General features: G+C 56.5%; 7 protein-coding genes across 7 annotated transcripts, besides 12 other annotated features; 3 read left to right on the plus strand and 4 right to left on the minus strand.

The window, feature by feature from the left end:
* The first annotated feature begins 192 nt into the window (after positions 1-192).
* Positions 193-261: a tandem repeat.
* A 39-nt stretch (positions 262-300) lies between these two features.
* On the plus strand, positions 301-2500 carry EKO05_0003515 (uncharacterized protein; the record flags this gene model as incomplete). Its single annotated transcript, XM_038938553.1, has 2 exons — positions 301-321; positions 389-2500. 2 exons carry the CDS (start codon positions 301-303, stop codon positions 2498-2500), a joined length of 2133 nt encoding a protein of 710 aa, XP_038800758.1.
* Positions 545-581: a tandem repeat.
* Positions 711-840: a tandem repeat.
* Positions 918-964: a tandem repeat.
* Positions 1017-1034: a tandem repeat.
* Positions 1235-1371: a tandem repeat.
* Positions 1609-1671: a tandem repeat.
* Positions 2180-2238: a tandem repeat.
* A 535-nt stretch (positions 2501-3035) lies between the features above and the next one.
* Positions 3036-3066: a tandem repeat.
* A 24-nt stretch (positions 3067-3090) lies between these two features.
* Positions 3091-3120: a tandem repeat.
* Positions 3121-3239: a tandem repeat.
* Positions 3240-3565: 326 nt separating this feature from the next.
* Positions 3566-3615: a tandem repeat.
* A 572-nt stretch (positions 3616-4187) lies between these two features.
* Positions 4188-4492, minus strand: EKO05_0003516 (uncharacterized protein; the record flags this gene model as incomplete). The annotated part of the gene is made up of 2 exons (XM_038938256.1): positions 4188-4199; positions 4250-4492. The coding sequence occupies 2 exons, from the start codon at positions 4490-4492 to the stop codon at positions 4188-4190; spliced, it is 255 nt and encodes an 84-aa protein (XP_038800756.1).
* Positions 4493-4716: 224 nt separating this feature from the next.
* EKO05_0003517 (uncharacterized protein) lies at positions 4717-5292 on the plus strand (the record flags this gene model as incomplete). The annotated part of the gene is made up of 1 exon (XM_038945345.1): positions 4717-5292. One exon carries the CDS (start codon positions 4717-4719, stop codon positions 5290-5292), a length of 576 nt encoding a protein of 191 aa, XP_038800755.1.
* Positions 5293-5562: 270 nt separating this feature from the next.
* EKO05_0003518 (uncharacterized protein) lies at positions 5563-5928 on the minus strand (the record flags this gene model as incomplete). The annotated part of the gene is made up of 1 exon (XM_038945344.1): positions 5563-5928. One exon carries the CDS (start codon positions 5926-5928, stop codon positions 5563-5565), a length of 366 nt encoding a protein of 121 aa, XP_038800754.1.
* A 1813-nt stretch (positions 5929-7741) lies between these two features.
* EKO05_0003519 (uncharacterized protein) lies at positions 7742-9294 on the plus strand (the record flags this gene model as incomplete). Its single annotated transcript, XM_059636182.1, has 3 exons — positions 7742-7925; positions 7976-8427; positions 8479-9294. 3 exons carry the CDS (start codon positions 7742-7744, stop codon positions 9292-9294), a joined length of 1452 nt encoding a protein of 483 aa, XP_059492165.1.
* A 259-nt stretch (positions 9295-9553) lies between these two features.
* Positions 9554-10723, minus strand: EKO05_0003520 (Glycylpeptide N-tetradecanoyltransferase; the record flags this gene model as incomplete). Its single annotated transcript, XM_038938260.1, has 3 exons — positions 9554-10477; positions 10527-10629; positions 10689-10723. The coding sequence occupies 3 exons, from the start codon at positions 10721-10723 to the stop codon at positions 9554-9556; spliced, it is 1062 nt and encodes a 353-aa protein (XP_038800752.1).
* A 1295-nt stretch (positions 10724-12018) lies between these two features.
* On the minus strand, positions 12019-14335 carry EKO05_0003521 (uncharacterized protein; the record flags this gene model as incomplete). Its single annotated transcript, XM_038938396.1, has 2 exons — positions 12019-12240; positions 12308-14335. The coding sequence occupies 2 exons, from the start codon at positions 14333-14335 to the stop codon at positions 12019-12021; spliced, it is 2250 nt and encodes a 749-aa protein (XP_038800751.1).
* Between the last annotated feature and the right edge of the window lie 211 nt (positions 14336-14546).

The raw sequence follows: 14546 nt of genomic DNA on the forward strand, positions 1-14546 counted from the left end.
GCGAGCAACTGTCTTTGTTTCGGCCGGCGTTGCAGGGCTCGGGCATTGGCATTTCGGTGGGGAGGGCAGCCGCTTGCACATGCTTGCGACAAATGCTTGTCTCGTCCCAGCGCGCTCCCCACCTACCTCGAGCACGCCACCGTACGCATGGCGCCTGCCTGGCCGCAGTGAAGAGCGACCATCTAGAAGAGGACAAGCACAAGCACAAGCACAAGCACAGGCACAGACACAAGCACAAGCACAGGCACAAGCACAAGCACAGGGGCGATAGCGACGACGACAGCGACGGCGACAGTAACGATGCCGCCTGCGAACTCGCCGGTGAGGAGCCCATGGCGCGGCAGGCCTAGCGTTGCGTGTCCGGGGAAACTGACGTAGCGCTGCATAGAACCGCGAGCCCACGCCGACCAACTTCATCTCTGCGCTGCGCGGCCTCGAGAGCCCCGTCGACGACGCCGTCCTCAACCTGGCCGCCACGCTGACGACGCAGGTGGGCAGCGACCCCGACGCCTCCAGCCACCACGACCACCACACCCGCGCCCGCGACATGGACGGGGACAGAGACACGGACGAGAGACTGGAGAGGCTGCGCGCGTCGCTGCAGCACGACCAGCAGCGCCTCGAGCAGTCGCGCGACAGACTGCAGAGACTGCGCCAGCTCGACGCCGCCAGCGACCTGCACCACCGCGACCTCGTGCAGCGCAGCCTGGACCGCCTCAACCGCCTGCACAACACCACCACCACCACCACCAACTCGACCAACTCGACCACCACCACCACCAACTCGACCACTACCACCATCGCCGCCACCGCCACCACCACCACCATCACACCACCACCCACGACACAATATGGCGAGCGCGTGCCCAGCCGGAACAGCCTCTACGACTGGTCGCCGCTGCCCGCCGCCGAGCTCAACGACCATGGCGGCGGCGACGGCGACGGCGACGACGACGACGACACGCGCAGCCTGAGGGCCCTGCAGGCGAGGCTGCACATGACGTCCAACCCCACGACCGCCGCCGCCGCCGCCGACTCGCTGCGCTCCACAGCCATCTTGCAGGCGGTGCGTCGACACCCGCGCTTCTCCGCCCGCACCAGAGAGTACCTGCAGCGCTACAGCCACGACCGCGACCAGGACACGGTGCGCGACGCCCGGCAAGCCGCCCGCGACACGGCGGCCCTCCGCCGCACCACCCACGACCCCTGGGCCGGCCCCCGTGAGCGATACCAGGCCACGCGCAATCCACAGTCACAGCCACAGTCTCAGTCACAATCCCAGCCACAGTCACAACCCCTCCACTCCCAGCCGCCTTCACAACCGCCTTCACAACCGCCTTCACAACCTCTTTCACAACCCCAGCCCCGGCCTTGCGCCTCGACCCCGGGCGTCGCGCCCATGCTCGAGCACACAGTCAAGTACCTGTCGCGCATACGTCACGCCAACACGGTCGACGAGAGCCTCAACTGCGCCCTCGAGGCCGGCTTCCTCAGCAAGGACTACTTCTGCATACAGTACGCCGACTTCCTCACAGACACCCTCGGCATCCCGCCCCCGCAACACTCCTCCTGGCTTGCCCCCGGCGCCGTCCTCACCGGCTGCCAGCACGCCACCGTCTCGGGCCCGACCCCGGCGCTGCCCACCGCCCCCCTCCCACCCCCGTCCCGCCCATGGCTGAGCACCAGCTACTCCACCCCGCGCAGCCTGACCTCCTACCTCTCCCCCAACGCCCCGCCCCGGACGGAACACGCGCCTCCACCACCCCCGCTCCAGGACCGCTGGCCCGTCAAGGTCACCATCCACGCCGTCGACTGGTCAGAAATGTCCCTCTCCGCGACCATGGAAGCCTACAACGTCCCCTCGCACCCGCACCAGCACGCCATCAGCAACCCCCTCCCCTCGACACACTACACACGCACCAGCAGCATCACCACCTACCTCGAGGGCGAAATCCTCGACTTCAACACCCACACCCTGTTGACGGAGAGCTTCGCGAGCAACGCCGCCACCGACGCCCTGTACTGGAGGAAGCTGCCGCCGTTCCGCGACATGGACGACCAGGACGTTGTGCGTGCGCTGACATCGCGGAAATGGTGGCAGGCACTGAGCCAGGAGTGGGTGCTGATGCGCTGGAAAGAGCGGTGCTTCGTCAAGTCCCTCCGCGACAGCAACGCATCCCCGACGCCCTCGCCCTCGGTCGACACCGCCGCCGACGCCAACACCGACGTCGACGCAGAGAGGACGTACTACACATACGACAGCCACACCTTCGCACGCCACGACCCACCACCGCGGCAGCCCAACATCGTAGACGCCGAGCACGCCGCCTTTGACGACTCCGGCTGCGGCCTCACCATCAGCGGTTTCTACTTTGTCTGTCTGCGCCGCAGCGATGGGCAGGTGGAGGGGTTGTACTATGATCCCATGAGCAGCCCGTACCAGTGTCTACAGTTGGAAAGTCGGGGGCGCGCGCGGTTCGGGAGCTGGGCGTTTGCATGAACCATAGGACGTGCACAAGTACTATAATGGCATACAAACTACATGTTCGCGCGCCACATCCCACCAGCTATCGTAGACGCCGAGCACGCCTTTGCGTAGGTGGGGGTGTTGAAGGCAGGTAGGCAGGTGAAGTGAGGAGATGGGTAGAAGGAAGGAGGAAGACAGAAGAAGAGAGGGAAGAAGGAAGAAGACAGAAGGAAGAAGAGAGAAGGAAGAAAAAAGGAAGAACAAAGAGAGCAAGAGAAGAAAGAAAAGAAGAAAGAGAAGAAAGAGAAGAAAGAAAAGAAGAAAGAGAAGAAAGAGAAGAAAGAGAAGAAAGAAAAGAAGAAAGAGAAGAAAGAGAAGAAAGAGAAGAAAGAGAAGAAGAAAGAGAAGAAAGAAAAGAAGAAAGAGAAGAAGAAAGAGAAGAATGAAGGAAGAGGAATGAGAGCAAGAGAAGAAAGGAAAGAACAGAGAGAAGATATGCATACACAGCGCTCTTGAATTGCACATTGAACTCTAAACCTTGAATCTCGAGCTTGGTATCAGGACTGCAATTGCGATGACGATTATGATCACGATTACGAGTGCAAGGCGTTTTGTTTCCACACAGCCAAGCCTAGCCTAGCCTAGCCTAGCCTGGCATGGCATGGCATGGCAGGATAGGACAGGGCAGGGCAGGACAGGATAGGATAGGATAGGATAGGACAGGGCAGGACAGCACAGCACAGGATAGGACAGCACAGGACAGGACAGGACATAGTTGGCATAGTAAGTATAGTATCGCCCCGTTGCAGCTCGGGCCTGAACCTTTCAGATGGCACCCCCCCCCACTTTATTTTTGGATCGTGGAGTTGTGCATTCCTGGCATTCTGGTTTCTCGAGTCGTGGCTCTCGAGTCGTGGTTCTCGAGTCGTGGTTCTCGAGTCGTGGTTCTCGATTGAGGCTGGGGATGGAAGTGGAAGTGGAAGTGGAGATGAATCAACTATTACTTTTGTGTTTGTGGTGCTTGTGTGCCTCTGTCTGTGTGTTCATCGCTCAGTCAGTCAAGCAATCAGGTACAGTGTTGGTGATGAAACCAGGGCTTGGGTTCTGGGCTTAGGTTCTGGGTTTGGGTTCTGGGTTTGGGGCTCTGGCCTTAGGTAGCATTGTATTATATTGCAATACATTGCAATACATTATGTTATGTCACATTGCATTAGGTTATATTGCTTTACATCATGTTGTATTGCTTTACCTCATGTTGTATTGCTTTACATTATGTTGTATTGCTTTACATCATGTTGTATTGCTTTACATCATGTTGTATTGCTTTACATGTTGTATTGCAATACATTGCACTGCATTGTGATGTTTCTCTACCATCTTCTTCTGTTCGCTTTCACGAGTAACCAAGAATCAAACAAAGTGAGAACTGAGATCCCCCAACGCGCGAGCATAGAACAGCCTCAACAAGTCCCGTAACCGGAAGTGGCGTTTACTCGACTCGATTGAGCGGCGTGCCATTCCAGCTCCCAAACAGTGCATACCCGCGTGCATGTCGATGTGTGTGGTTGAAATAACTTCTGTCATGGAAAAGTCGCGGTATCCACTGCCGGCATGTTGTTGATGAACCAGCGAGTTCGAATAACATGTGCAGCACCGCCGCTTTCAGCGCGTGCACCATACCCCCACGGCATGGAGCCTTTGTTCTTCCGTTTGAAACGCTTCAATCCTGGTTCTACACAGCGTCAGTCCCCAGCTCGAGACTACGTCACGTCAAGCACTCACCTCAGGCGGCGGCCCCACAGGCCTGACCATCCGCTCGAGCAACTGCACCCGCGTCACCTCGCGCGGCTGGCCGAGCCCGATGCTCATGTACTGCAGTAGGGGCGGGTGGCCGACGTACGAGGACAAGGAGTCGCGCGCGATGTTGGAGCTCCATTCGTGTTTGGTCGTGTCGGCCGAGCCGATGCCGATGTAGCGGGCTTGGAGAGCTTCGAGATGTTGCTGGGCGCGGAGCTTGTCGGCCATGTTGGGAGGGTTGTGGGGACGATTGACTGTGAGCGGGCTGGCCGGGGGAGGTGAGGTGAGGAAGTTTGGGCGGCGCAGGTGCTTATCGATAAGGACGACAGCGTGACCGCGACTGCGATGTGATGAATGCGAGGCGCAATGCTCATACACCACTCACATCACTTTCTCTACCTGATCAGCCGCCTCACTCCGCGGCGCGTCCACGCTTTCTACACGCCTGCACCATGACGGGCACCCCGCCGCACCGCCCGCGCCTCCCAACACCGACCCTCTCCTCCTCCCCTACGAGCCCTGTAATCGACTACTCCCCACACACCGTCCCGTACAACGAAAGCTTCGAAAACGAACTCATGACCGCCATTCTACAAGCGCCGACCACCACCACACCTCCTCAGCCACGACGCCCTCTAGCCACAGACGACACGCGCATGATCAGCGCCTCAGACCTGCCCGTCCCGCTCAACTCACCGCTCCGCACCCACCCCTCTCCCGTCCCGGGCCTGCTACTCACGCACGAGAAGGGCTACCACACGGGCGGTATCGGGCCGAGCGCGCACGTGGTGAATGAGTTTGCGGCGCGGTTCATTGCAGAGCGGAAGCTGGAGGCCGGGGACGTCGAGGGGCTGGAGAGGGCGGTGCAGAGGGAGGTGCAAAGCAAGTTGGAGGTGGTGAAAGAGAGGATGAGGGAGCGCGAGCGCGCTTTTGACCGCAACAAGGGCGTGGAGAGGGAGTTGGGCGATCTGAGGCTGCAGAGGCAGGCCGAGTTGCGGGTCATGGAGAGAGTCAAGGGGAAGAGGTGAGGCGTGTGGATTCGGGATTACGTTGAGACAGGTGTTCAAGCGCTGGACTTTGTTGGACGGCGCTGTGTGCTTCCTCGAGAGGAAGAAACGGTTGGCCGCGACCGTGACACACGACATGTTAGCACCACGCTGCAGCATCCTCATCTTACAGGAACAGAGTGCTACAAAAGCAAATGCCGTCTGCGCTGCACATCGCAGAAACCCAAACGCCACCGCTGCCCGACTCCACGCCTACGAAATAACCACCAGGAGCGTCGCATCCGGCTCACTCTAATCCCTCCCATCTCCAGCCATTATGCGCTCACACCTCACGCTCCTCCCCAGCGCCTGGTACCTCTCCATCAAACAATCCCCCACCTTCCACAGCGCATCCAGACATGACTCCCCCTCCACCCTCAGCCCAGCGCACGTGTGAAAGCAGCGGACCTTGATGCGATCCAGCTCCACGGCCGTCGGCAGATTCTCCATGCGAAAAAACGCAACGCACTCCTCGCCCGTCTTGGACGTATGCAGCTCCGGTCGGTGCGCGGCGGGCTTCAGCAGCGCGTCACACTCGACGGTGAGCGTGAGCTTACGGTACACGGAGCTGCGCGGGGGCGGCGCGTCATTTTGGTATGCGGATTCTCCACCGTCCATGGGTGGCGCTTGGTTGTCAGCTGTGGACAAGTAGGTCGTAGGATAGATAGATGGAACAGACAAACGTACGTACAATGAACAGATGAACTCCGCCGCATTTGCAACCGCTGCGTGCTATTTGTCTCCTTCTCGTTCTAGGCCTTGCAGTACGACACTCTGCGCTGCAGACACGTATACACACGCTCGCATGCAAGAGAAAATTTCGCATTGTCGTGAGGTAGAAGCGCGGGATATACCAATCATACATTGCATTTACACTACATCACTCATCCCTCCACCATCAAGCTCAAGTCATGTCGACTCCACACGCGCCCATCCCGCTTCGACATCACACTTACGCTGTCGTGACATTCATTGTCCTGACCGCCCCCGCCCACTTCGTCTCAACTCACCCCCATCGCCCAATTTAGGGTTCTTCGACATGCTGTTGCACAGTCTTGATATTCTTCTATTTTGCAGACTTGGGGGACTTTCGTCGAAGAGGGTGGGTGGATGGATGGATAGAACAGTGAGATCACGGGCAGTGTGTCTGCGATGTGGTGGAATTGACAGTGCTGATGGCGGAACGTGGCAGACAGTGCGAAGATGCGATTCTGAATTTGCATTTGCAAGTCGTTTGATCGTGATGGCACACGATTAGTCCATGTCCGCCGATCGCCGATCTACAGGTGTAGCGGAGCTCGTCGTTTAGAATGTCTCGGCCACGGAACTGCCTGAGTGACTGGTCAGGTCGGCAAGAGCTGTGTGTGCTATCGCCTCGCCACTTGAGCCAGAGGTCGCTGCTTCAGAGCAAGGTTTCTCTGCGCCAAACGAATTCTGAAGATTTCCAGGGCTTATGCTTCAGTCTCTCGTGAGTTTGCCCAGGCTAGAAGTTCTTGGATACGTTGAATGGAGAGAGGGTCTGACTGACAACAAAACCCCCTGGTGCGCCCAACGGAGGCTCAACGTCTAGCCAGCAATGATGTGTCGCAGGTCCCGTTTCGTGGACGTGCGACAAATTGTGGTTCAATCGTAAATCGCACGATTGACTAGGGCTCGCGTCCAGTTATTCATCATCTGCTCGGCTCAGACAAGGTCTCCTAGATAGCGGCGAGAGGCAGTCTCCTACTTAGGTTATGTCAAATCGAGAAAACGCTACAAGATCGTCAATGAGGTTGTGCTAGGCTGCAATGCTGTAGACCTACAGAAAGCGACAATGTGAATTATCTGCTCCTAGAATCTCTCCTCTTAGCCACCTTTGGATTCTTGCACTCTACGTAGATGGTACATGCTATGAATTAGCGTATTTTTCCATGTAGCTCATCCGTGTACCGCGCACTTGTTTGAGGGACCGCAGAATATATAGCCTCGAATGACCACTGTGTTAATTTCCTTCTCCAACTGTTACTATTCATTACGGATGTAATCGAGGCCGCTGAGCTAATTAAGGCGTGAAAAGTGCGAGCCAATAGAAACCCCACATTGTTGAACCTTACATTTTATTTGTTGTAGGCAGCTATTTAGCCTTGTACTTCGTCATGTGTTACCGTAGCTGAGGCGTGCACAGACGCGGTACGCAACCAAGGGAGATCGATGAACGCGATCATCGGCCTGCAACACCGTACAGGCAACGCACACAAAGGATCATCATTGCTGCTTTCGAGCTGTTGCTCCGCAATGGACGCACTCCGGGCAACGTGGCTGGCCCCTTGAGCGCTGTTTGATGGTCGTCAAATCCGCATCTTGGTGACCCCACAACGCGACTTCAACACGGCCTGCAAATCCCACTCTACGACCACCACATACCTAACAGGTCGCATGCAAGCTATCAACGATGCCTTCTCCGCCATCAGCGACCGCTCGGAAGCCGAGCAGTAAGCTAACGAGCCTCGCGTGGTACGTATTCAAGCTCAGCTTTGGACTTCTTAGCCTAGCGACGACCTGGGTCATGGTTGCGTGGAAAAATGGCGTTTTCCAACCCAAGGACACGGAGGAGGAGAAGCAGGAGCTAGAGAGTGGTAAGCGGCTGTGTCAGGTGTACTTCAAAACAAGTACTGACGTATCATAGCGCAGCAGAAGTACTGGAGCCTCGACCGCGAGCCATTCCCAAACTTCAGACACGCCTTCTTCACCACGACCACCGGCGTCAACATCCACTATGTTGTCAATGCCAGCATTGAAGCTCCTCCGTCACGTAACGTAGCCGTCTTCGTGCACGGCTTCCCAGACTCTTATCTACTATGGCGGCACATCATGCAGACTCCTGCGCTGCAACAGTCTCATACACTCGTCGCAGTCGATTTGCCTGGATACGGTGGTAGCGACGGTTTGACCGAGTACGGCCCTTTCGAGGTACTCGAGGCGATGACCGAGTTCATTATCGGTGTCAGGCAACAGTTCCTCCAGGAGGACAGAAAGTGTGTAGTTGTAAGCCACGACTGGGGAGCGCTCATCTGCGCTCGACTTGCGTCTGAGGCGAGCGAGTTGGCTGATCACTGGATCATCACGAGTGGAATCATCGTACGTCGTTGAGCTCCTCCATATCAAAAGAGTCACACTGACAATTGACAGCCTCACGCAACCGCTTACAACGCCTCCTCCCAATGGACACTAGCACGTCAAATGATGCGCACATGGACCGGTCATCCCTTCAACACCTCTCTTCCCAAGAACGCTCTGCGAGCTTTTACGCCAGTGCTCTCGCAATTCAGCCGCTCCTTCTACATCTTCTGCTTCCACCTGCCGGCCCCGCTCGACTCGTTCTTCACCTCCTTCGGCAACTACTGGTTCCTGCGCATCATGCACAGCCTGGGTCTTGGTCCACACGAGAAAGGCGACGACCTGCTTACCCGACTGGATCCCAGAGCTGCAGCAGAATCCATGTGCATGTCTACCGGTCCCGCACTACCACAGCTGCTAGACCAGCCAGTCGGCGGACCCACAGGTCGGTATGGCGAGTCTGTGCGACGCAGAATCAAGGACCGCGGCATGTCGGAAAAGATTAGAATCTACCGTGAAGGCCTGTTCATCGGGCGATGGGAGAAGTCGCTAGAGACCACTGCCGCACTATTCGAACTACGCTCTGGGAACGACAAGTCATCTAGCTCATCGCCGAAGGGCGCTTTCAAAGCTCCGGCCACGCTTGTGCTCGGGGAGCGCGATCCGGCGTTCGATTTGAGGCTGGCGCTTGACAATGTGAGGGACTATCTGGTCAAGGGGAGCCAGGTGTTGGTGGTCAAGGAGGCGGGGCACTGGATGCCTACTGAGCCCACGGCTAGAGTCGTGTTGGAGCAGTTGGTGCTGTGGGCGTTGAGCGATGAAGCTGGTGTGGGCAAGACGACGCCGTTCGCGGGAATGATCAATGTCAATGTTGTCGAGGAGTTGTGAGCACATTCAACGCACTGCAAGCTTGACCAGGACATGCTCGCTGTCAGAAGGAAGACACAACGATGTTGTATTCATCGCATATATCAATCACATATCGATCGGGTTCATACCGGATTGTTTCGTCCAAAAGAGTGTTACTTGGTTCTGACTAGGACTCATTGCAGTGCTAGAAGCACATGTGTGGGATTACCGAGATGGAGCAAGCGAGTGCATCTCCACCAACAGCCATCACACATTCCTCTCCTACTGATACCTGAGCCTAAGCCTCCGCAGGCGCAGCAGCACCGACGACTGTCTTCGCTGCGATCGATTCCAAACGCTTGAAGCCACCCTGCTCCTTGACGCCCTGCTGCAGCACCACCATCCTCTTCTGATCGCCTGCAGGATCCGCACTGTCGTCTTCGAGCACCCACTCGAGATACTCGTTGGTGTAGTTTGGCGCAAAGCTCTCCTCCAGCACACCCAGCCGCTTGCCATAGCGCGTCACCTTCTCCCAGTCGCGCTGCACGTTCTGCAAGTCTGGGCTAAAGTAAGCGAAGCTGCGCTCGAAGATCTTGCGGTTCGTGGGCGAATCCAGCGCGCTCTTGAAGTCGATAAACTCCTTCCACGCCTGCTCTGGCTGCGCGAGGACAAAGTCGGTGGCGCGCTTGCAGGCGCGCAGAAACGCGCGCACCTTCTCCGGGTTCGCGCGGATGAAGGCGTCGTTGCCAATGTACAGGATCGAGCAGAAGCAGCAGCAGCCGAGCTGGGCCAGCTCATCGATGCGCAGCATTTTGACCTCTTCGCGGCTGCGGTTCTGGCTTACGAGCCACTCCTCCAGCTCCACCATCTGCACGTTCTCGAGGCCGATGCCTGCGTCGATGTCGCCGTTGACGATGCTCTTGGTCACGTTCATGCCGACGCGGACGGCCTCGTAGTCGGACGGCTCCATGCCGTAGTGCGCGGTCAGCTCGTCGAGCTGGATCTTGCCGAACTCGCCTACGTAGCCGATTTTCTTGCCTCGCAGCGTCGTGAAGTCCGATGTAATGCCCGAGGACGTCAGGTAGACGACGCCTGTGAAGGGCTCGTTGAGTAGCGAGCCAACGGAGGAGACAGGGAAGCCACGTGCGGAGGCAGCGAGCGTATGGATCATGGCCTTGAAGCCCATGTCGACTTTGCCGGAGCCGATGATCTCAGTAACATCCTGGTGATGTCAGTCGTGGACCATACAATAAGGAAGAGGATGAGGGTACGCTAGGGTCGTTAGGCTCGAGGAGTGCGACTTTGATGCCCTCATCTTTGAAGTAGCCTTTCGCCTGAGCGAGGTACAAGGGGGCGTGGTACGGGGTAGCGTGCCTATATGGCATCAGTCCTGATTTTGCTCTGTAAAACGTGATCTGGTATGTGTGACAGACCAGTTGGTCAAAAAGGTAATCTTGTCAGTCGACATTTTTACTTTCTTCACTCAGAAACTGCATCAGTCAGTACGCCCATAGGCGTGGGGGAAAGGATCAAGAAGCAGCTAGTCCTTTCGCTGGAATTATCCAGATCAAGTTTGAACGGTATAATCTCAGAACAAGTCGTCTTCCCATCCGTCCATCACGTCTGTATCGAAGAGTGTTGACGTCTCCACACAGACGGGAGGGATGAATGGGAAACGAACTTGAACACCCGCCATGCATGCTTCAGATTCGAGAAAATACCTGTCGATGTCGCTTCGACTGAACTTGACCATGATAACCCCGGCGTGCGAACGGAGGAGGGACTTCATGTCCCCGACATGCTTCTTTTACGGCATCGTACCGGTGGTGCGCTGTTGGTGTTGGTGTTTGTAATGAACAAGTTGAACGGTCTGATGGTAGAAACTCAAACCTACGTTCTGACCAGCAAGTATCTTCTCTTTATACCTCCCGTCTACAGTATCTCCGAGCGCTGACGCGGCCCAACAAATCACTCATCTGCATGCATGAGCTTTGGTGATAGTGGGGCAGTGAGGGGTACAAAACGCCTGATCGTCATGATCAATCCCGCCTGGTCTCTCCGCCAGTCCCTCTCGCATCTTCTCGCAGGCTCGGAGCCCGTGTGCGGCGCCATTTAATTCGTCGAATCCTTCATTCGAGCGGGACCTTGATGAACGACACCTCATTTAACCGCCATTTACCGGACTCTAGCTATTCATTGGATGCCTTGTCGGCAAAACTTTGAAGAAGTCCGTCTTAGAAGCAGGACTCTATTGGATTGGCATCCAGATGGGGCACTTCTGATCATTCTAATTGCTCCATAGAAATATATGGCTTCGAGTCTTCCACTTGATTCATTACCTTAACTTCCCCGGCAACGGCTACGTTGTGCTCTCCATAGCATAGGGTCAAACAAATCACTAGATGAGTAATAATGTCCATGGAAGTTGCGATGCTTTCCAAGTGATTGTTGAGAGTTAGACGGCGCTCGATATCTACAATTCACACAACGCTCCAGCAAACGCCCAAGTCAAAGTGAACTCTACCTAAAAGGACAACACTATGCAAAACTCCGCCGCTTATGCTGATGCAAATGAGGCTTTTGAGAAAAGAGGGTATATCTCATCGAATCGCTCGCTTGTTTGTTCCATCGAAGGAATGACGCAATGATGATGCACACCAGGAATGTACTGATAAACACAACATGGAACCACGACCATAACATAAACTCCAGACCTTTCTTTGCTCACCGTACGCTGTCATTCGAATTGCCCCCATCATTCACTCATGCAAGAGGAGGTACAGCGTTCAATATCCTCGCTACATCGTTTGGCGCCATCTGGCTGTTCTGCAGACTGCGAACCTGGCTGCCCTTACGCAACCGTTGCAGGCCGAGCGCCAGTTTCCAGCTCTCAGACTCATCGATGAAGAAGACATACTTCTTTCCGTCGGCATCACGGACCGAAGCACGGAGGATATGCAGACCTTTTGAAGGCTGAGTGCCGCTCTGTGTGACAAGTCAGTAACTGATTCATAGCCAGAAAGAGATTGAGAGAGGGATTGGGAAAGCTTACCTCAACCATCTTCAGTGTCCAGGCCTTCACATCCCATTCGCGCTGTGGTATGCCACGTACGTCGTCATCGATAAACAGACCCTCGGATTGGATCTTCAGTATTAACCCATCGGTTACCTTGCCCACATTGGCGACCAGCTGCGCCACTGGCTTTGGGAAAAGATTGTTGAATAGGTAAACAGCTTTGATAACGATCTTGTTGGGATCAGCTGTAGAGTAAGGCCCTCGGTGAGAGGGCGGGGGTGTTGTCCGCGAGGTCGAGTGGGATTCGGCATAAGAGGACTCTGAGTATGCAGAAGAAACGTGAGAGCGAGACGCGCTTGACCGCGCTTCAGTGCCGAAGTACGACTTGGCAGTGTCCTGCTCGTAGTTCTTCTTGGATGTGACAGTAGCTTTGATCGGCGAGGAACGTGTGGACGTAACGGACGGTGAAGGTATGGGCGGGCTCCGAGCGCCTGCGTACGGATCGAGGCGCTCACCACCACCAATGCCGCCATATGTCGTGGATCTTCGGCCCGCATTGGGGTCTGGCGTTGCAGCGGCAGCTTCCGCCTTGATCTTGTCGGCTTCTGCTTTGAGTCGAGCTTCTCGGTCGCGCTGGGCTCGCTCCCGTGCAGCCTTGAGCCGTTCAGCCCGCTCAGCGTCAGCCTTCGCTTTGAGGGCAGCAGCTTCTGCAGCAGCCTTCTCCTTTGCCGCAGCAGCGATTGCGGCAGCCTTTTCGTCTTCGGCCTTCTTCGCTGCCTCCTCAGCTGCCTTGGCTTTTTGTTCAGCCTCGAGCTTCTCTCGGATCTCTTTCTCGATGGCTGCTCTTGCTGCAGCTTCACGAGCCTCACGTTCGGCGTCTTCCTTCTCTCGTTGCTCTTGCAGCTTCTTCGCCTTTTCTTTGGCAAGTCGTTCGCGGGCCTCACGCTCGCGCTGTTCTCGCTCACGCTGCCTCATCTTCTCCCATTTCTCCTTCTCTGCCTTCGCTCGAGCTTGCTTTGCCGCCTCTTCTTTCGCTTTCTCCTCTTCCTCTCGCTTCTTCCTTGCTTCCTCGGCTTTCTTGAGCTCCTCCCAGGCTGCCTTTCGGGCCACTTCTTCTGCTATCTTCTTTGCCTCCTCAGCCAGTCTCCGTGCCTCCTCTTCACGCTTACGCTTCGCCTCCTCCGCCTGTTTACGTTGTGTCTCTACCTGTCTGCGTTCCTCTTCGTCCCGCTTCCGTTTCTCCTCTTCAGCTCGTTTGCGGTCTGCTTCTTCCCTTTTCCGCTTCGCTTCATCCTCTTTCCGCTTCGCTTCATCCTCTCTCCGCTTCGCTTCATCCTCTCTCTGCTTCGCTTCATCTGCTTTCCGCTTCGCTTCATCTGATTTCCGCTTCGCCTCAGCCTGCTTCCGCTGCTCTTCCTCCTCGGCGCGTTTGCGCTCCTCCTCAGCTTTGGCCTGTTCTGCTTTAAAGGTTGACTCGGCGTCGTCTGGAGGTGGCGATGACGCACCATATTGTTGATAGCCTCCCCATCCTCCTTGAGCACCTTGTGGTGGAGGACCGCCAGCACCGGGGAAAGCTCCGTTCGGCGGTGGTGGCGGTGCCCGTTGGTAGCCAGAACCTGCTCCCGGTGTGCCAGCGCCAGCCCCGGCATTCGTCCCACTTTGAGGTCCGCTCCCTGACCCAAAGGCTCCGAATTTCCCTCTGCCCTGTGTCTGACCGAAGACCCAGCCAGCGATGCCCACAAGCACCACGAGCAGTATAACGCCATTGCCGCCTGACGACACGCCCTGGCTGACCATCTGGGAGTACTGTTTCACTTGAGGTTCAACCAGCTTCCATACGGCGATACTGGCAAGCGTGCTGGCTATGCCTGCCATGAAACTGTTTCGCTGCACCTGAAGGCTTGGAAGGTACACGAATCCGCCGCCAGAGGAGTGAGGTGGTATGATGAAGATGTCATAGTTGCCTGGAGGTAAGCCACTGCCAGTACCTCCAGGGGCATGCGTGCCTCCGGTCGTCTTTGGGTTCTCGCCATGCTTTGGCGGCGGTGGAGGTGGGCCGTCCATGACGGTGTGTGCCCGTGCGGGCGTGGACGACGGTTACGACAAGCGTTCGATGTGTAAGGCCGGTCGAAGCGGGAGACGCTGAGATTGCTCAGATCATGCGGCGGTATGTGCGGGAGGGAAGTTGGGTTGACCGAGAAAGGGTGCCCTGCGGCGAGAGGGAGCGGTGGGGCTACCTTCTGGAGATTCCACACGAGACCATACAAGGTACGAC

The sequence above is a fragment of the Ascochyta rabiei genome, chromosome 5 (genome assembly GCF_004011695.2).
Source record: "Ascochyta rabiei chromosome 5, complete sequence".
Taxonomy (NCBI): domain Eukaryota; kingdom Fungi; phylum Ascomycota; class Dothideomycetes; order Pleosporales; family Didymellaceae; genus Ascochyta; species Ascochyta rabiei.